Raw genomic sequence first — 21236 nt, 5'->3', positions numbered from 1 at the left:
CAATCAGAGGTTCTCCGCCTACAGATTAGACTGACAGCCCTTAGCCTTGTATTTATTAACATTTGTGAAAAATGTTGAACTTCAAGCTTCTTGATCTGTTATCAAAGCAAGTTTCTAGGAGACAGTTCCTACTACCAATTGCTTGCAGGAGTGTGCTGTGCCTTTTGAACAGCATGTCTTGTTGAAGAGACAGCAGGCAGTGATACCGAATTTCCCATAACCTCTCTGCTTTAGAAGGCAGGTCTTCACACACCAAATTACATGTTGAAACCAGTTTTATAAGGAAACCATTCATGACAGAAAAGCAACACTCAGTTTAATCTAAGTTACCAAGTAAAAGATGAAAGAACTAGTATCCACTGGAGCCCGCAAACGTCTTCCTTCTTATTCATATGAGGACTCCTTTTCATGCTTCAAAAACAAGAATGTAAGCAGGTTCCCAAATAGAGAGGCAAACATGACTGCATCATTTGAAAATACCTCATCAACTTGAAAATCAGAACCAAAAAGTGATAGCCCTCCTACCTCACTTAGCTGACTCGCCTTCCCACTTATAGATAAATGGAGTTTAACTTTCCTATCCTAGAAACACTTATTTTCACTAAAAATATATGGTTATACCTTATTCTAAAAAGGCACCATGCAGGCATTTAAGACTGAGCCAGTTAATCCTAAGGGTGGTAGGAATGGTAGGAAAATTTCACTAATCAAAACTTTCAGCATCAGATCATGTTAAGCTCAGAATATTCACCCCGAAAGGACTTGTAAGTGTCTCCCATGAGGTAACTCCAGCTCTGGTAGCTGCTGCCAAGGACCAACTAACAGAAACTTCAAGAGCACAGGAGGAATCCCAGCACTGATCAAATGCATTACTGCCAGAGCTCTCACACCTCAGGGACAAGGAGGAGATGCATGTCTCATTTGTGCTATTCATGACCCAGAGAAGCCCTGGCTGGCTCGGAGGACCTGAGAGATGAACACTGGACAGGAGGATCAAGTGTGAAACAAGGACAGGAGAAGCCAGGTTCCCTTCTGAAAGAGGAGGAAGAAGCTCCAGGAAGTGGCTAAGGAACAATGAAAGACCAGACATGTGACAAACAGTGAACAGCAGGGGAAGAGCCCAAAGGAAAGGAGGGCTCTGACCGGGGCCCAGTCCCCCTGTCAGAAGTGACCCTGTCCTAATGCCATGGCTGCCTTCCAGGTCTGTCGTACATTTTAGGTGGATGAGTCACATGTTTCACGCTTAACACATAATGGAGACTCTGGAGCGTGAGTGACAGCAGGGACTGCTCACTGGTCGATGATGGAGCGCTGCAGAACCTGGTTCATCATGTCTTCCTCATCAACGTCGTAATCCTGCAGGCAAAGCACGGACGCTCAGCAACCGTGTGCAACAGCAAAGGCTCACTTTCAGCAGAAGCAGAATGTCTGAGTGACGGGTGCCGGAGAGGGCTGCCAGAGGCCAGTTCCCAGCTCCGCAGTTTGTTGCGTGACTCTGGGCAAATTGCTTGACCCTTCTGTGCCTCTGCTGCCTCATCCTGAGGATGAACATAATGGCGGCTCCCACAGACAGGGTGGTGAGGACCAGAGAGCACCTGAACAGAGCCTGGCACAGGCCAAGTGCTCAGACTTGGGAGGCCCTGTAGGGAGACCAGCCTTTCTGACTCAGTGATGCAGAGGTATCTACTTGGGCTTTACTTGGGAATCGTATTCATCTTTAACAAAACAACAGTTATTTTGAAGTCTGAGTTTCAGACACCCTATTGGGCCAAGAACAAATACTCTTTATGACAACTTAGGGAAGAGCCATGCTTTCCTTCTTGGGTCCTGAAATACCGCCAGTAAGACTGACTACTGCTCTAAAATCCTAATTTGACAACTACATATGTAAATAAAAGGTTTAAACAGCTAGCCAGATTTTTCTGTCACTATAATGCCAAAATAGTGTGTCCCTCAAAACCACTCGGCTCTAGGCAAAGGATGTAAATCTGATGATCACATTGGCTAGTTGATGTATTTTGTCTGCCTGAAATACTTAAAAAAAAAAAAATGGGCTGCTCCATGTGAAATTCTGCCTTTCCAGCTCCTTAGGGTTGGGGTGGGGGAGGAGACTGGCAATACTGTGCCTGTATTTCCACACAACAATCAGCTGGAGCTGATGGCAGCATAACCGGAGTCATACACCATCCGGCTGGCAATTCCTTATGAGAATCACTTCCGTTACCTGCCTGGTCCCCGTGAGCACCTGAGCTTAAGGATCCCAAACCAGGCTCTATATCAGGTAGAAACTACACATACCGAAAGAAAGTGGACAAAAATTTTGGAGAAGATAAAATAAAAGCAAGCATTCACTATGTCTCAATCTAGATGACCGGCTAGTTCATCTTAACATGCTGACTGCCATGTCACCCAAATCTGGGTGACAGCTGTTTCCTCAGGGTCACCCGATCCACAGTGGGCGATCAACATGTTAAATATCACACAGCTGTCATCTCAGGGAGCCCTTCATGTTAGTGACAAAACTCACCACAGTTCTCAGGTCAGAGAAGGGAGAGGGCTGCACTATGCCCCCAGGGCAGGAATCAGAGCCCAGACTCGAGACTCACCACAAAAGTGTCATAAGAAAACTGGTGCCGGCGCTGGATGTGCTCTATGAAGTTGGCGCTGCGGTAGTTGGGGTCTCCCCATGGCATCGAGGCACATATTGGACAAACCTTTCAACAGAGAAGCATAGTGTTAGGTACCTGATGTCTGAGCTGACATTAGCCCTCTGTGGAACATATCAGAGCACATTCACATCCCAGAAAACACTGTCAATCTTCTACTCAAGTCACATGACAGGCAGGGTGGATGGGGGGGCGGTAAAGGCTTAAGCTATGATACCACCCATTTCTGATCCCCTACTGAGGTCAAAACAACGTGTCAGCCCAGTAGGGCCTAGATTCTGGTTTTCCAACCCAGCACACAAAACAATCCAAAAGCATAAAGAAAATCAAGGAAATGACAGACGAGCAATGTCCTAAGGAAGTAAAACACAGCCTTATGTGTTGTTTTAACAAAGTAAATGCTGTGATGAGGGGGCTCAGGCTGAAAAGTCTTAGTCTTCACAGAAGAGGCTGATTTAGGATTTGAAGAGTAGGAGGCCAGGGAAATTGAACTTGGCCCCTGCATAGGGCCTCAATCACATGCTCCTGTTCTGTAGCTTGGTGTGGATAGACATGATGACTTGGCCAATGTGGACCCTGGCCACGGTGCCCTGGGCTTTCCAAAGGCACCCCGTACACCTTTCTGGAGCCTAGGCTGTGGACAGCCTGAGGCCAAACATGAATGTCCTCCGGAAATGGCCGTCTCCAAGGTCCCTTAGGGCAACTCATACAAGCAACAGGCTGCACACACTACCGAGAATGCTGTTTGCAGCCACTGCACACTAGGCCCTCATGCAGAAAAAGAGCACAGTTGGTTTAGCTGGCTATAGTCTAAAACTTTATTTTATAGAAACACATAAAGTCTATGGCAGCCGCTTAAAATTCATTATAGAAAACTTCAGACCTACAGGAAAGTAGATAATAATCTGATGAACCATCCTTTAACCCCAACCCCTAGATTTAAGTCTGACATACTTCAGCAATAAATAAAGCATTTAAAAATAAGACACAACAATTCACCCTTAACTATTTCAGTACAGTACAACAGGGGTTTCCCTTTACAAATACAATACCATCATCCCACCCATTGATGAACAAGAATTTTTTAGTAGCACTTAACATCCAGTCCTTAATCAAATTTTCTGACTTTGTCTGGAACTAACCTTGACATTTATCAACAAAGGACCAGTTAACTCATGGTACAGACAAGTAATGGAAAAATGAAGTTCAACTGAAGTTCAAAAAGAGTCAGATCCGGGGGGAGGGTATAGCTGAAGTGGTAGAGCACATGCTTAGCATGCATGAGGTCCTGGGTTCAATCCTCGGTACCTCCTCTAAAAATAAATAACCCTAATTACCTCCCCCCACAAATAAATAAATAAACAAATAAATAAAACAGAGTCAGATCTACATGTACTGATGTTGAACAGACGCCAACAACACTGCTTACAGTGTGTAGACTGTGCTGTCATTTGCATTAAAAGGGGGACAAAAAAGGAGCACATAAATGAATCATACATTCGAAAACAAGAAATGTCTTTGGATGCCATGATTCTGTATTTTCCATACACACTGTTGAGCACTACTCAATATGCCAGTCAGCACCCAACAGAGGCCGACTCTGATGCTGGGGAGAGAACTGGTTTAGGAGCCAGGACACTGGGTTCCAGTACTGGTTCTGCACAAACCAGCTCTACAACGTGGGTAACCACTCAGCATGGGTGGCACACCAGTTTCCTCACTTACTCACTTCTAGAAGTGAGTGCAGGGGAGACGGTGGTAGGAAATGAATTAGAGTATCTCTACCATTTGACTTAACATACATTTTAGTTTTCATAATTTCCAAAAGAGCTGAGCTTATCTGGCTAAGTTTAAAATGGAAAATGGGTTGGGGGAGAGGGTAGGTGGTAGGTGTTTGTGTGTCTCTGCTCACTTGCTCTTTCAATTAGTAACTAAGAACCATAACTAAAACATCTTAAAGATGCAGCTGAAAATGTGGACCAAATCTAAACTTTCTTTTTTAAAAAAGAAACTACATGTCAGCCTTGATATTTAAATTAAATGTCAAAGAAACTGATAAGCACTTCCCCAATAATTTCATCTAAATTTTCTTTCTCCACAACTACGAAGAAGCTACTCAAAAGGAAAGTGGCAGCTTTATGGAAAAACTTGGCAGACACCAAGGGATTCAAGTTAATTTCATCAACAATGGCAACAACAGACATCACATGACCCCCTAACATGCACCTGGAGGACGGAGCATCCCTGTATCTAATCACGAAGAAACAGACAAACTCAAATTGAAGGATATTCTACAAAACAACTGGCCTGTCCTCTTCAAAAATGTCAAGGGCATGAAAGACAAACTGAGGACTAAAGAGACATGACAACTAAAGGTAACACACAGATCTACAATTTGGGGACAGGAGGAAATTGTCATGAAGGACATTACAATTGTTAACATTTAAACATAAATTCCAGATTAGATATTGACTTTTTTCCCCCACAAAAACTAAACCAAAACAAAACCCCACAAAACAAAACAAAAAAACTCAGAGTTACTCTTACCACAGATTTGGTGTCCGTGCTATGGGATAACTTGCAGTGTTCCACAAGTCCTTCTTGATCAAAATTCTTCTCAGGACAGTAAGGACAAGGAAAAGTATAACGGTTTGGGACGTTCCTGGAGATAAAAGACAGGAAAAAAGAAGAAACTTCTCTGTGAGTACCTTTCTACACAATTTGAACCACTGTACTCTCCAGAAAGGAGCAAAGTTCACTAAATGTGTTATGTCAGGGATTTTGATGATCACTTCTGCATCAGGGGAAATGTTCTGAAAATAACAGCACAGCTAACATTTGATGTGAACAGCAAAGTCCTCTCTCCAAAACAAAAACTTATATACGCTTTAGCCAGCTGCCTATATACAACTACTACACCTCCACTTTTCAAAACTCATACAACTAAACTCTTGAACATGCAAAGTGTCCAACGTCTTTGTAGCAAAAGATGACTTCCACCTAAGAGAGTGATAGAGTCATTTACCTTGGCTGAAGGGACGCATCCTTGGTGGTGGCCTTCACACCTTCCATGATGTAATTTTGGTATTTAGAACAGGTAGCCACGTGCGCCCGGATCTTGGATAGGAGGAACTTAGAGAGGAAGAATCAGAGCCCACACGTTAGTCAGGTTCTTGTATCCAGTCGAACATATCCCCAAAGCAAAGGCAAGATGAAAACTAGGCTCATACCACCCTGGCAAACAATCTCACCAGACTCCTGGCTATGCTGATGGGGCTGAAACTCTGACTGTTGCAGTTTCTGTTAACACTAAAGGCTAACATTTTACTTGCCCAAACCAAGACATCCGCTTTCACTCTAAAATCATTCTCCTACACGTTTGCTTTATTCATGATGTGCTCTCTGCTCAGAGATACTTCAAACCCAGTGAAGTGTTTAAAGTTTTCCACACTAGCACTTAAACTAGCCTCCTTACAGCAAGCCAAGAACCACAGTCCATTATATGCAACAGAGAAAAATAATCATTAAAGTAAAAGGGATAAAGGCTAGTAATCCTAGTTAAATATTAATATCCTATCACTAGACTGTGATAAGTAAGCTTAAAAAACAAAAACAAAAAACTCCAAAATCTGAATCCTACTTCTCTTATAAAATCTAGTCTTTGCAAGATGGAAAGACAAAAGAAAACCTAGAGAAGAATGCTTCATCACAGGTGTTCTAAAAAGAAAGGAAAAGTGTAAGGAATGAAGGAAAAGGAGGTAAAGGGGAGATAAACATTTTTGGAGGCATAATACACCTGGAGGTATAATACCACAATCACTCATCTTTAAAATGAAGAAAATCAAAAGCACACAGAAGTTAAAAAAACCCACCATGCATACACAAAGAAAGGTGAAGGTTAACAGGACATTTCAATATTTTAAGTTTCAAATCAAAAGAAACTGCAAGGGAAAAAATGGCTCAGCATTTCAGCTCCAGCTTCCCATGATGGTTCTTTCTGTCAAATCCCCAGCTAAAGAACTTCATTCAAGCTGCCAACCAAAGAGCTCCTACTTAAAAGGGATGGAAAACAGCCCTACTCAGACCTGCAGCCACTGTGATCCCCTAGTGCCAAATCACCCTGAAAGGAAGGACTGGTAAGGTATATCCATTCTATGGCCATCCATACTAAAGCAGTGAAGTATGAAACTTATAAGCAAGGCTGTCCAGTAAGTGAAAAAAAAATTTTTTAAGTGAAAAAAATTGTAGGAATATACATCATGATCCTATTTTGTGAAAATTCTACATCTGTATTTGTAAAAACCCCACAGTTGTGTTCATCAAAGGGCAGAAAAATGTTTTGCAGCCTTCTAAACTGCATGATTTTTAAAGAGAGAATCTCTGCAGTGGAGAACAAGCCTACATTAGTTTATATTTTTGTACTGTCTGGAATTAATAACATCATAATGACTTAAAAATCAATGCTGGGTATATCTCTGAAAATAAGACAAGAGAATTTCTCCCTTGCAGTTATAATAAATGTTAAAATAAATATTCTTGACTATAATATGGTCACACAAAAGAGCATGGAGCATTTCAATGTTAGATATTGCTATTATAATCAAATGACTTCATAGTGACCTTTGCATCACAATTCCTCCTTACCTAGTGCTAAAAAGCTGAACAAGTTTTCTATCCATAATAATATGGATTTTAAAACTTCCCCTCAAACTCACTGCAGCAGATAACTTTTTTTAAGGCACTAATTTCATTCTTATTTTAAAAAATTATGTATCATTCTGTCACTATAGTCTAATTTAAATTGTGCATGCTGCTTTGGGAAAATGAGTCTTTCATAGGATAAAACTGGGATAATTGATTTTCTATGGCTTTCAAAGCTAAACTATGTAATACACTAAACCAATTCTTTTTTTTTTGGTGGGGGAAGTAATTAGGTTTATTTATTCTTAGAGGAGGTACTGGGGATTGAACCCAGGACCTCATGCATGCTAAGCATGCACTCTACCACTTGAGCTATACCCTAGCCCCCCAAACCAATTCTTAAACACACACAACCAGTAAGGTTACCAAAATGAAACAGCACAGCCACTGCCACAGATAACCAGCATGCACCAGTGCTGTTAGTCACCTAGACATGCTCTAACTTCAGAAACAGCGTGGCAACAGCTCTACATTTTACCCATCTTTTCATAGAAAGATACTGACTTCTGTTTTACTTCCACATACATTTTTACGGCAGCCATGGCAAGAAGTCTCTGTGCTCTCAATCTGCCGCTCGAGCTCCACGGCTCGGACGCCAGGTGCCAGAGTGCTGCGACACACCCCACAGACAGGCTTCTTCGGCTTCAGACATTCCTGCAGGCATGCAGAGCAAAAGCTAGAACAAGACACACAGAGAACCTGCGTCATGCATCATGGAGACAAGACAACAAAAATGGATAAACTTTTAAAACATCATCAATGAATAATGGATTAAAAACACTTGTTTCCTACTCTTGATATGAATACTGAGTCCTTCTAGGCCAGAAAAATGGGGGGGTGGGGGAGTTCCTTGCAAAGAACACACGTATCGAACAACAGAAATAAAGACAAACTACCATGACACATGGCGGAAGGCGTTATGGTGCAGTCTTCAAATCTTAGTCCCTGCCACTCAGGGATCTTGGTGGAGTTTTCTGAACTTCGGTTTCTCCTCTGTGAAATGGAGATCACAGTACCTACCTCTAGGATTGTTGGGAGGATGGAATATGTATAGCAGACTCTTAGCATATAGGAAATGTATCACAAACAAGCGATCATCAGAGGTGAATGCAAAGCACTATGGGAACACAAAGTCAAGAGCAAACAGTTGAGACCCAAGGAGGACAGGGCTGGTAAGACTTCAGAGACAGCATCCACGAATAGCCTTAAATGACAGTTCAGTGATAAAGGAGGGGAAGAATAGTCCAGGCCCTTAGACATAGACTTTTATTTCCTTAGATGCATTATGAGTGTTTAACACTTTTCCTCATAAGCAGTAGGGACCCAGGTGTTTAAAGCAAAGTATCAACAAGACCAAATCCAAGTTTTAAAAAAATAATTCTGGGGCTATCATGGTTAATAGAATTGTTGGTTTAAAAAACAGGTTTTTTGGGGGGGAGTAATCAGGTTTATTTATTATTTTTTCTAATTTAACAGAAACAGGTTTTTTGGGAGGGAGTAATCAGGTTTATTTATTATTTTTTCTAATTTAACAGAGGTACTGGGGATCAAACCATGACCTCCCATGCTAAGCATGTGCTCTACCACTGAGCTCTCCCCTCCCTCCTAAAAATGTTTTTAGATGAGGAAAGATGAGACTTGAAGCAGAAACGAAACAGATGGCTAAAGGCAAGAGACTGTGAAGGCCTGACTGAGGCAATAAAGAATTCAGGAAATGATTCAGGGGTAGAATCAATAAGACTCGGTAATTTACTGAATTTGGACAAGAACAGAAGGGAAGTCAAAGATGACCAACTTTCTGGCAGGTGGTGATGCTTAGATAAGGCACACAGAAAGAATGAATAATAAGGCATGAACATACCCTGGCTACATACTCAACCTGACAGATTTAAGTTAGGATAACAAAATCTGCCTGGAAGAACTCAGGATATATAATTAAAGGTAGTCTGCATATTTGGTAATTTTTTACTGTCTCTAAAAATTTTCTTCCTTTTTGACATTTAGCTAGATGTTAAAGCTGCTAGGCAAAATTCAAGACCGGGCTGGGAGAAGGTGACAGAGGGGTCTACTGATTCACCACCGAGAGCACAGGCACAGTGGTGAATGAAAGTCCCTGTCCTCATGATGCTCAAATTCCGGAGTAGAGGAAAACACAAATGTTAATTTCAGATAGTGATTAAGTATATGAAGGAAATAAAACAAGACAAAGAGATGAGCTGCAGGGGTGAATCACAGAAAGCTTCTCTAAGGAGGTACAGCTGAACTGAGACCTAAAATTATGGAGAGCCACAAAGACCTGGATGAAAAGAGTTCCACAGAGATGACACCAAGTGCAAAGGGGAATCCAAAAAGTAAAAAGGAAGGCCTCTGGTCATGACGTGGTAACCACGGAGAGAGGATAAGCAATGAGGTTAAGGAGGCAGACAGGGCTGTATGGCCATCACTTGTACTTCTTCTCAAAGGCAGGTGACAAGAGTAACCCAAGAGAGTACAGAGGGTCCCAGAGAGCATAATGAAATCAAGCCCAGCTAGCAGATAAAAGCGGCTCAAAGCCTCTCTTCAAGCACACATTGAGATACAGCTCATATATCAACGTTCCCAAGCCACTTTGTGCCTGAGTCACACCCAACAAATGATTGTGCTTTTAAATGGCCTTGTATCTTGGACTAGCTTTTAGTTTCTTTTTTCCTACTTAAGGGCCTTTTTGTAGTTCAGCCTTACAGATGCTCCACCCTTCTGCTACAGTGCTACTTAGAAAGTCCTGTCTCTTGGGCACCCAGTCACCTGCCCTTCTCCAGCTGTATTCCATTAGGTTGGAAAGGGATGTAAAATTCAGGGCCTGAAATAAAGTTTTATAAAAACTCAATGCCCTGCACAGCCAGAGCTGCAGTGATGTTTGTTTCCAAGCACAAAAGTTAGCAAAAATCAACTAGGCAGAGCAAAAAGCACTTGGCTAGAGTTAAGGGAGACTTGGCTGCCCTCACAGAGGTGTAGCCATCTGTCTTCAATCAGCACTAAACTGATGAATACATCGAGCTAGTATGGCAAGTATAGAAAAGAGCCAACATTTGACTCCCAGTACTGCCCCTTGACCTCTGACCTAGGAAAGGTTCATATGGCTGAAGGAAAACTCCAAATTTGCTGCTCTTCAATTGGTAAAGTTGTGCTGGGTCAATCCTTTTAATAAATGTTAACTAAATGAAATCCACTGAATTAATCCAAATTGGGTAAATAAAATAATGAAGGCTGATCCAAGGAAAAGAGGACTCAATGAAAAAGCTACTTAGACTCCATTTCAGCTCACAAAGTTTGTTTTCACCACTAATTTCTTAGTTCATCAGTGCATCACCTGATCACTCCTTCACCCCCACACACAGGTTTGATCCCTATAATACCTTCCTACTGCACAATGAGTTTTTACAACAGTTTGAACACTAATTAGTACTTATTTATCATCAATTCTCTGGACTGTGAACTCTGAGGGCAGAATCACCTTGTTTCTTACTATGCTCCCAAATCTGGCACATAGTGGGCATATAAATATTTCAGCCAGTTGAATTTAAGACTGGAAGATAGTTGCTCAGACACTATATTGGGCACTCCGGACATAAAAAGGAGCAAATCAAATATGGTCACTGCCCTCATGATCCCTAAGTTTTGCTCTCTGCAAGGAAGCAGGAGGTCACAAGAGAAGTGGGTAGGTAATTTACATGAGGATGGTGATAAAGGAGGTAGTGGGGTAGTGGATAGGCAGGTGCAGATGGGGCAGGAAGAGTTCCAGCGTAACTGAACTTCAAGCAGGAACAGCCTGAAGCTAGAGACTGATGAAGCTTGAAGAAGCAAAAAGCAGTCAGCGCGGCTGGGGTGCCATTGCCAGGTGCCAACCATTCTCTGGCCTGACAAACACACACCTGCAGACCATCTGGGAAGAGTGAGATAATAGTGAGCCTGCCCTAAGTGAGCCTCGGTGGCTTCACCTGCAAACTGGATGCCAACCTTCCTCCCCTGCAGGATTGCTGCATCAATAAGAACGCCCCTGAGGACCAGCAGGGGCCTATTGTGCCTACTGACCAATAGAGGGATCCTAAGACTAATACCAAGGTGCCCACGATAAGCATTGAGGGAGGCCAACTTCCAGCATTAACAGCCAGGTGGCCACAATTTCTACAATTCCTTCAACTTAGGCTGTCTCTGTATCTGTTGGAACAAGGCTTAAATTCAAATCCTGCCAACCTCAAAGCACCTACCCCAGAGCCTGTACTGGACATTTCCACACGCATATCCCTTAGTCATCAAAATCAGTCTATATGCAACATGGAGGCTTAATTTCAAATACAAAACCTCGGACACAAGTAGGAATGCTGCCCACTCCCCACCCTTCTCACAGTTAAGGGCAGACTGGTCAGATCTACATCAAGACTTCCCTTTTGTTCTTGTCTAGTTCAGCGTTTCTCCAACTTTGGTGCACATTAGAATTACCTGGCAGGGCTGGACACATGACGCCATGCGTAATACACTTCCGGGGCCATGTATAGACTATTCAGGGGAAAGTGTGGCTCTCCAAGGGCAAGCTTTAGACCCTACCTCAACCACAGCAACATGCGACTCTACCATCACGCGTGGGAAGGAGCCTGCAGGGCCGCCTGTAACACAGCAGGCACTCAACAGAAAAGCGGAATACTGGGGAGTGAGCAGGGAAGAAGAGAAGAGCATCTCGCCAACTCCTACGGGCCTTCAGGAGCCCTGGGAGCTGGGGGCCCGGCGGAGAGGCGCCTCTAGGCCGGTCCTCTCGCTCCCACCCCAAGACCCTCCCTGCTGCGGCCTTGCTCCTCGACTCCATTTTCCTCACGACCAGGCTCCGGTTCGTCACTTACACGTGTCCGCAGGGCACCTGCACCGGCTTTTCGTACACCTCTAAGCACACGGGACACGTAAAGCGGCTCAGGGGGTCGGCCTCCGCCGCAGGCCCCGCCAGCTGCGAACCTCCCTCACGGTCCTTCAGTTGCGCCGCCATCTTGCTGCCGCCGAGGGCAGCGCAACGGCGGCCGAGAAGGGGGAGCTCGAGGGGGCGGGGCTCGCGGCCATCCGGGGCGGGGCGAGGGCGGTGGGGGGTCGGGGCGTGGCTTATGGAATGTGCGTTAGGCTGGAGGCGGGGTTAGTGGGTGGGCCACGCCTCCTGGCCCCTTTAAGCGGAGGGAGGGAGGGAAGGAGGGAATCTGGAAAATGCGGAGGCCAGATCCAGGGACTGGTACAACTGGAAAGAGGTTTGTGCGTCAGCCACTTCTTCCCAAATTTAAATCGTTATTACAATTACTTAATAGTTACTTATGCACTATCACTTAATATTTCTCCTCAACTCGAGTTGCTCTTTCTTTAAAACTTAAGCAAACAAATTTTAAAGGGAGATCTGATATCCTCCTGGGTTACAAATAGAAAATCAATGTCACTTATTTCTACAGAGCACTGTAAAAATACAGTGGAAACAAAACCATCTTATTAATTCATGTTGGGTACTGTTGACCCTGGAAAGGGAGGTTAGCCATAGTTAGAGAGGTGTTGAAGACAGGCTGTCACCACACTGAGACTTCCTAGTGAAAACAGAAGTAATAGGAGGCCTATCTCCCTAGTGAGTCAGATTATTTAATATTGTGTTCACACGCCTCCTGGCAATGGGGTCAAACTCTAACTCTGTATAAGATGAAGATGCTGAGGCTTGAAGAGATACACTAGCCCTCAGTCTTAAAAGAAAGGAGCAGGCCTAGCACCCAGATGTTTTGAATCCCAACTTTCTCCACTTTCCACTGCACCAGATTGGCTCCTGTACTTGTCTATTTAACAAAAGTTACATCTTTGTAAAAGGCAGGCTTAGTTGAGACAATATTGTAAACTAACTATACTTCAATAAAAAAACATATATACAATAAAAAAAATAAAATAAAAAAATAAAAGGCAGGCTCAGCTAACAAGTCTGTGAGGTTTTCTTAGCCAGAAGAGCCAATGAGCAATTAAACTCCATCCTGAAAGGCCACAAAGGCCTCACGGTGAGGAGTCTGCACAGGACAAATAAATCCTGTTTGCTAAACCAGCTTAATTGAATGCAAATGGATGCCTCGTTTGTCCCATTCCCAGTCCTCTGGGTGGATTTTGCTTGACCTGCTGGCAGCAGGAGGATTATTTTTAGGTAGCCTTGTGGGCATCTTTTCACCAATGGATAACTTGGCGTGTAGGCAGCAGTGCAAGAGGGCCAGTGCTTACACTTGCCCATTTTTTTTTCCTGGTCCTATGCCAGGCTCCAGAGCATCTGATCTCTTCCCAGCCAAAAGTGCCCTGTCTCCCCTCCAGGCATGGGGGTGCCCTAGCAGGGGCAGAGAAATGTTGTGGGTATTTATAAACCTTTATGTTGGCCTTGGAATTGGACTTGGACTTGGCGGCTGCCAATTTCTGTGCTGAGGGCAGGGAAGGTGGTGAGGGCAGGGGAGTCCAAGACCTGGGCTTCAAATCCACTGAGTGCCTCCAGTTTGGGGTCTTGAACTTTCCAAGAGATTATACACTGAGTCACAGAGACAAGAGGACAGGATTGAAATAATGAAATAATGTGTGTGTGTGTGTGTAAATACATATATACATTTCCCCCTTAACAGAGGCACTGGAGGTTGAACCTAGGACCTCGTGCATGCCAAGCACATGCTCTACCACTGAGCTTACAACCCCCACCACCCTGAAATAATATATTAATAGTGAATTGTTTCAGTGCTTATTATTCTAAGCACTTTACATGAATGCGTTCTCACAGCAACCATGACTTAGATTCTATTATTATTCACATTTTACAACTATGCAAATCGAACCACAGAGAGATTAAATTACCTTCTAACACAGATGGAAAATGAGAGTCAGGATCAAACTCATGCAGTTTGGCTTTGGCACCTGTGTATTTGGTACCAAGTGGCAGTGGTTCTCAAACTAATGTGCATCAGATTTACCTAGAGGGCTTCTTAAAACATGAGTTTCTGGGCCAACCCCCAGAGTCACTGATTCAGCAGGTCAGTAAATCTAGGGTGTGGCCTGAGGATTTGCATGTCTAACATTTTTTCCAGGTGAAGCTGCTGCTGCTGGAGTGGGGGCTGTGCTTTGAGAACCACTAGCCTGCCTTATCTACACCCACCCTCCCCCATCACTGCTGAGACTAGACTAAATGTACTCCATCCCTTCCTGTTGCTCCCAGGCATTCTCAGTGAAAATGTCCCCACTCTCCCTTTCTTAGCTTGCAACCCTTTTGCCAGCCGTCCCTCATCCCCTCACTCCTACTTGCTATTTTTCAACAACAATCAGCCTAATAATGTGTCAGATGAGTGACCCCTTCTCCTCCCATTTTCCCTTAATGTTCTTGAGGAGAATGTTTCCCACAATAGCCTCTTCCTCTCCTTTAGTTTTTGACAGTCTCTCTCAGATTGCCCACATCATCTAAGATCTTCTTGGGGTTCTGATGTGAGCCTGGAGTAGGGAAGGGATCCTACTCAAAGGCTTCACAAACTTGATTTTTACTGCCAAGGGAAACTCCTTCCATCCCTGTGGTCCTAATGTGTGCTGGGCCCTGGTGCTGCAGGGATGTGGTGTGAAGGAGAAAGACATGGTCTCTAATAAGCAGTGAGGTAGGCAGGTAATAGATGCTTTTAAAAAATTATTAAACTGAAAAAAAGTATTCAACTAAATAATGATTATAAGGAAAATCAATAAAAATTTAAAAAAAAGAAATTAAAAAAAAAGGGAAAAATCACAGGGAGATCTGTTCCAGGGTGAGGTGACCAAGTCACACCAGGCCCACACTATTCAACCACAGAAACTGTGAGATAATCAATGTATGTGCTTAGGCTGCTAAGTTTGTGTAACAGCAACAGATAACTAATACAACCTCTCTCCTGGTGATTTGCCTATAATTATCCAAGTGACAAGAACACATGAACTTTGATTTATCTTTTCTATTTTTAGGACTTTATCCCATAGACCTGTGTCATCTAGTACAGTGGCTATTTAAATTGGAAAATTTGAGTTAAAAAACAACCTAAAAATTCCCCAGTCTCACTGCCCATATTTCTAGTGCTCAGTAGCCCATGTAGCTAGTGGCTACATCTTGGACACAGCAGATATGGAACATTTCCATTGTCACAGACAGTTCTGTGGACGGCGCTGCTACAGGCCTACTCACACTCACGTGTGAGACAGATATGTGTACACCACACAGATGTCCAGGACAGCACTGATCACAGTAGCAAAGTGATTAAATAAATACAGCAGATAAAATTACTGGTATGTTCATTCCACAAGGAGAGGGACTTTTGTGTATTTTGTTAACTTCTGTATATTCAGCTTTTAAAACAGTACCTGGTGTGTGGTAGGTAACTCCGTATTTGTTAAATGAATACATAGCTGATATAGAAAGATCTTTGAAATATATTTTCAATTAAAATAACAAGATACTGAGTAATTCAACTATGTGTATATGTTAGCATATGATGAATAGATGTCTCTGGAAGTTAGGGTGACCAACTGTCCCAGTTTGCCTGAGGCTGAGGGGTTTCCCCGGATGAGAGGCTGTCAGTGCTAAAGCCGGGAAAGTCCCTGGCACAGCAGGATGACTGATCACCCTGGGATTCCTGGGACTCTAGTACCAATGGCTATTATCAGGAAGAAAAACTGAGGGCTTGGGGCCTAGGGTCTGGGCCTGGAGCAAGACTTACTTCTTTTCCTACTGTATTGCCTTAACTTTTCTATCAAGTTCATGCATTACTCTTTAAGTGAAAAGTAAACAATGGTGCATCAGACCCTGTGGGAGAATAGTTGAGATGAATTAGACATGACCCCAGCCCTCAAATCAAGTAACCCTCAGAGCCCTATCTCGCGGCCTCAGGTCACATGTAGGATTTATTACTGTTCTAATCTAAAGTAGGCAGAATTTACACCATTATACATTACTACATTTATGAATCTATGGGCAGATAATTTCATCCCGATTTCAGCCAGTTCTTAAAGATTGCCAAACTGTTCACAAGGAGCCAGGAGGAATTCCCACCTCTGCCACTAGGAGGCATGAGAGTATCTCATAGACTCACCTGGCCTAAGAAGGTGAACACAGCCTCCCTTGTTCTCCCCACCTCCTTAGACTTTACTGCCCCTACCCCTTATGGCTGACTGTACTTAGCATGGAAGTAAAAAACAAAAAGGACATAGTCTCAGATTGCAAGGAGTTTTAACATGAGTGACACCTGGCATGTAAATATCCATTTAACCAATAACTTTATTTTTTAAGTGATTTACAATGTTAGTTTCAGGTGTATAGCAAAGTGATATAGTTATACATATACATACATATATATATATATATATATATTCAGATTCTTTTCCATTATAGCTTATTATAAGAAATTGATATAGTTCCCTGTGCTATACAGTAGGTCCTTGTTATTTACCTATTTCATATATAGTAATGTGTATCTGTTAATCCCAAACTCTTAATTTATCCCTCCCCACCTCCTTTCCCCTTTGGTAACTGTAGTTTGTTTTCTATGTCTGTGTGTCTATTTCTAGTTTGTAAATAAAATTTGTATTTTTTTAGAGTCCACATATAAATTATATCATATGATATTTGTCTTTCTCTTTTCACTTAATATGATAATCTCTAGGTCCACCCATGTTGCTGCAAATGGCATTATTTCATTCTTTTTTATGACTGAGTAACATTCCATTTTATGCATATGTGTGTGTGTGTGTGTGTGTGTGTGTATGTGTGTTTATATCTATCTCACATCTTTATCTATTCATCTGTTGATGGACATTTAGGTTGTTTCCATGTCTTGGCTATTGTAAATAGTGATGCCATAACATTGGGTCCACATGGTTTTTCAAATTAACCAATAATGTCTATATGTCAGGTATCCTCATAGATATTAGTGGTACAGCAGTGAATGATTTGGATATAAACAGGGAAAACATACAGGGACAACCACATAAATATGCTAGTTCCAGGAAACTGCAGTTCATCAGTTGCTCCATCAGCTCATTGCTTTTGCACAGCATTTTACTGTTTATGTTATATTAAGGGTCAGCCATGTAATGAAGTAAAAACAATGCTGATCTAGTAAAATTTGACAAGAACTATAATTGAATGGATATTATTAAGACTGAGGTGGGAGGGTATAGCTTAGTGGTAGAGCACGTGCTTAGCATGCACAAAGTCCTGGGTTCAATCCCCAATACCTCTATTAAAAAATAAATAAATACATAAACCTAATTACCTACCCTCTAACAACAACACACAAAAGATAAAATAAAAAAATAAGAAAATAAAGAAATAAACCTAATTACCCCCACCCCCAAAAATGACTGAAATAGGGTTTAAATCCACCATCAGCAGCAATAAACTGCACTCCATGTATATATTTGTGCCTTGGGACATTGGCTAATGATAGAATGAAGTCATCACAATTAGCACTTTTTCATTTGCTTATTGGCCATTCGTATGTTTTCCTTTGGAAAGTTATCTATTCAAGTCTTTTGTTCATTTTTTATTGCGCTGTCTTTTTTGTTTAGTTGTAGGAGTTCTTTTTTATAAAGGTATCCCAAAGTCTTAGTGCCATTTTGAGCTTTAAATACTTTAAAGCTATCTAAAGCTTAATGTTTAAAACTGCATCAATTTTTTGGACACCCTGTAAATTCTGGGTACAAATCCTTTATTAGGCGTATGCAGTTGAGTTTCAATTTCCAGTCTTTACTTTTGATTGCTTTCGTCTCTCCAGCTGGAAGGAAAACTGAACGTCCTTACATGTCCAACTCACTCAAAGCCCAGTGCAAATGCCACCTCCTCCTTGAGGCTGTCCCTAGTTTGCCCTCTCTGATATCACTTCTCCATTCTTTCAGCTCTCTATCCCTCTTGTAACATTTGCCACTTCTATCTTGAATTACTGGTTTTTAGCTCATCCTACTCCTCATTTTTTAAATATTCTCTTTCTGATAAGGAGAATGTATGCTCCTTGAGGGCAGGGGCTGTATCTGTCTTGCTTGTTTCTGTCTATGCCCCTTAAATCTAATACAAAACTTGGCACACTGTAGGCATTCAATGAAAATTTCAATCAGAAACAAATACTGTTGAACTCCCTAATGCATGTGGGGAAGTGTAGTATGGCAGGTAGCAGTGACATAATTGTGAGCAAAAGAGATACACTGGTTTTACCCTCGCAGAGCTGACTTCTAGGGGAGAAAGACAACAGTAAAAATCATATAATATGTATTTGAATGATTAAAAAAACAAATGATCTACATTTTTACTGTCCTCAGTTGACTTCATACATATGCATATATATATATCTGCACCCTCAGAAAATATATAGTATTGGTTGATGTTTTTCTTCCATTCAGGGTATGTCTCTCTTTTTCCCTTCCAAAGTATGTCTTGCAGAGTTATGTAGGTTTACATCATCCTTTTAAAGTGATACATGGTAGTCATTAGTCTGGCTATACCATTCCCCTATTGATGGACATTTAGAATGTTCCTGGGTTTCGTTTTTGTAAACAAACAATGACCCAACAGGTCTCTTTGCACACTTATGCTTTTTCTCTGGTAGAGTCCGAGAAATCAAATTGCTGGGTCATAGGGTTGCTTTTCTTTCTCATTTTGTTCTATACATGTCTGTGTCATCTGAATTCATGTGTTACTTTTGGGATTAAAAAAAAACACTAAAAAATAGAAAGAAGTAGGTAGATTGTTCATGTTGTTGGCTCTTAGAAAGTAGAGGTGCCTAATCATTGTCACATGACTGTTATATAATCTGCTAATCATTATGTAATAAAATCTGAAAAGGACGCTCCCATGATTCCACATCAGCAAGCAGAGAAATCTCAGACCTTCGGCCCTGTCTAAAAAATGAGAAACATGACTCTCTTCAGAGATTGGATTTTTTTCTGCTATGAAATGTCACCGAGAATCACTGACCAGGGTTTCCTACTGGTAAAGCCTTCTTAAAAGTCTGTTTTCTTTTTGGCTGTCACAAAACCACAGAGCTGGAAGGGACTTATTAGCAGTCTCATGCAGTCTTGTAACAGTTTCCAAAGGACAGTTTTGAGTTATTGTAATGGCAGAGAGGTTGGGTGGGGCAGTTTTTCTCAGCTGGAATTCCCGTAAACATCATCACTTTACAGGTGATTAAGAGAGGAGCTTAAACATGAACTGATAAAGGCTGATGTACACAAGGACCTTAAGTGGTGCTCAGACAGCAACAGATAAATATAGTAATCGCTGCTGTTTGAATAGCAGGTTTCTGGTTCTCCAAATGCTCCCCCACCGTATTATGTCATTGACTCCTGAGACAAGACCCACTGACTTCAGCCAGGGACACCAACACTGAGAGAAAAAAATCCTGCAATCAAGCAACATTTGTTAAGCACCTCCTGGTCAGACATGTGCAGAGCTCACGGCAAACACAGATAAATACGGAGCTCCAGGTCTTGTGTCAGGTTTAAACATATATATATATAGTCCACTGTGGTAAGAGCTGAGACAAAATTATGAAAGATAGTGTTGTACGGAAACAGAGGAAGGCGGCGAAAATCCACCTTTGCATGGAGAAATCACGGAAAGCTTCAGAAAGGATGTGAGGACTGAGCCGGGGCTGGAAGCCAAGAAAGCAAGGAAGTGAAGAGGTGAAGAGAAGAACATTCATGCTGAGGGAACAGTGTATAGAGGCACAGAGGCTAGAAGAGTAGAAGAGCATGGTAAGTGCAGAGAACCAAAACCATGTTGGAGAAAGAGAACTTGGCACGGAGTGGGCCCTGAGCCTTCAATAAATACCTGGGGTAAGTTAGAGAGATAGAATGAATGGTTCAATTGCAAATATGTTCAACAAAGTCTTGTGTATGTGTTAGGCACTTTTCAAGCACTAGGGATTCAGTGAGTGGACAACCACAAAAGCCAAGTTCACGGTCAAACTGGTGGGTGGAGGACAAATCAGTGAAGTGAAGAGACAAGCTACCAGGATTGACGCCAGTGTAGTCTACGTTGTCACTGTTGGGTGAAAAGTCATAAGGCAAGAAGGCAAAGTGTTAGCTTCCATTTAGGGATGTTTAGGGCACAGAGAAGTCATTTCCTTTAACTTAATCAGATTTGAAAAACAAAAGTGTTAAATAAGATCATCACTGTAAGTCAACTACTGTAATAAGTGGTTTCCATACTCATTTAAATTCTCACATGAACCCCAGGAGGCAGTACTATTATTACTGCATTTTACAGGTGAAAAAGCTGAGGCTCAGAGAGGTTAAGTAACTAGCTGAAAGTCATGCAGCTAGTAAGTAGCAAAAGCAAAGTTGGGGCCCCCAATCTTAAAGACAGTCTGTAACATCAACAGTCCTCTCAAGGCTGAATTCAGCCTCACGTGATACTGGGCATCTCAGGCGCTCTTTTTAAGCCTCGATATTTCCACCTGTAAAATGGGGGTGAGGGATCCAACTATCACCTCCTGCTCAGGAACAGTCTGGAGCTCAGCTCGCGGATCCTCTCGACAAGTGGCAAGTCCGGGAGGCGGGGGTGAGAGGGCATTCAATCTGTTCTCGCAGCTCCGAGCTTTCACCATCCAGCTCCGGATCGGTTCCCATGACAACCTAGCTAGCCGCCATCCTGGGGCGGGCGGCGTGCGTCACTTCCGGCCCGTTCTATTTCCGGGTCCTAGCTCTGGCGGCCACAGCAGCTCTTTAGGCCCCGAAGAGGGATTCCGCAGCTTCTCTGCTCGCTCTTTTGCCTCCCGCTTCTTCCTCCGCCGCCGGCGGGCATCAGTTTCTCCCCGACCCAGCGCGCAGCCGCGGCCCGGCCTCCCGTTGGAGCCG

General features: G+C 42.6%; 1 protein-coding gene and 1 non-coding gene across 3 annotated transcripts; both read right to left on the bottom strand.

Moving 5' to 3' along the window:
- Nucleotides 1-1047: 1047 nt before the first annotated feature.
- RNF114 (ring finger protein 114) lies at nt 1048-21180 on the bottom strand. 2 transcript variants are annotated; one of them, XM_072944377.1, is made up of 6 exons: nt 20870-21180; nt 7893-8043; nt 5692-5798; nt 5214-5328; nt 2607-2714; nt 1048-1356 (listed from the first exon to the last, which is right to left on the bottom strand). In XM_072944377.1, exons 1-6 carry the CDS (start codon nt 20950-20952, stop codon nt 1291-1293), a joined length of 630 nt encoding a protein of 209 aa, XP_072800478.1. In that variant the 5' UTR covers nt 20953-21180; the 3' UTR covers nt 1048-1290. The 2 variants fall into 2 exon arrangements, with proteins under 2 accessions (XP_072800478.1, XP_006206724.1); XM_006206662.4 differs by lacking the exon at nt 20870-21180 and adding an exon at nt 12242-12420.
- Nucleotides 3343-3475, bottom strand: LOC116284372 (small nucleolar RNA SNORA70). Its single transcript, XR_004194134.1, has one exon. It is a non-coding gene; the product is annotated as a small nucleolar RNA SNORA70 (small nucleolar RNA).
- Nucleotides 21181-21236: the final 56 nt, after the last annotated feature.

Source organism: Vicugna pacos, chromosome 19, assembly GCF_048564905.1.
Source record: "Vicugna pacos chromosome 19, VicPac4, whole genome shotgun sequence".
NCBI classification, from domain to species: domain Eukaryota; kingdom Metazoa; phylum Chordata; class Mammalia; order Artiodactyla; family Camelidae; genus Vicugna; species Vicugna pacos.
The sequence above is the reverse complement of the archived record's forward strand: the minus strand, read 5'-3'. Positions and strand labels throughout refer to the sequence as shown.

Bases quoted from the DNA above. Each gene is read 5' to 3' on its own strand.
- RNF114 (XM_006206662.4), bottom strand. From the start codon at position 12,381: ATGGCGGCGCAACTGAAGGACCGTGAGGGAGGTTCGCAGCTGGCGGGG. The intron at 8,044-12,241 runs GTAAGTGACGAA...GTCTTGTTCTAG, and splicing joins CAGGTGCCCTGCGGACACGT to CTTTTGCTCTGCATGCCTGC. The intron at 5,799-7,892 runs GTATGTGGAAGT...TTCCTCTCTAAG, and splicing joins GCCATGGCTGCCGTAAAAAT to TTCCTCCTATCCAAGATCCG.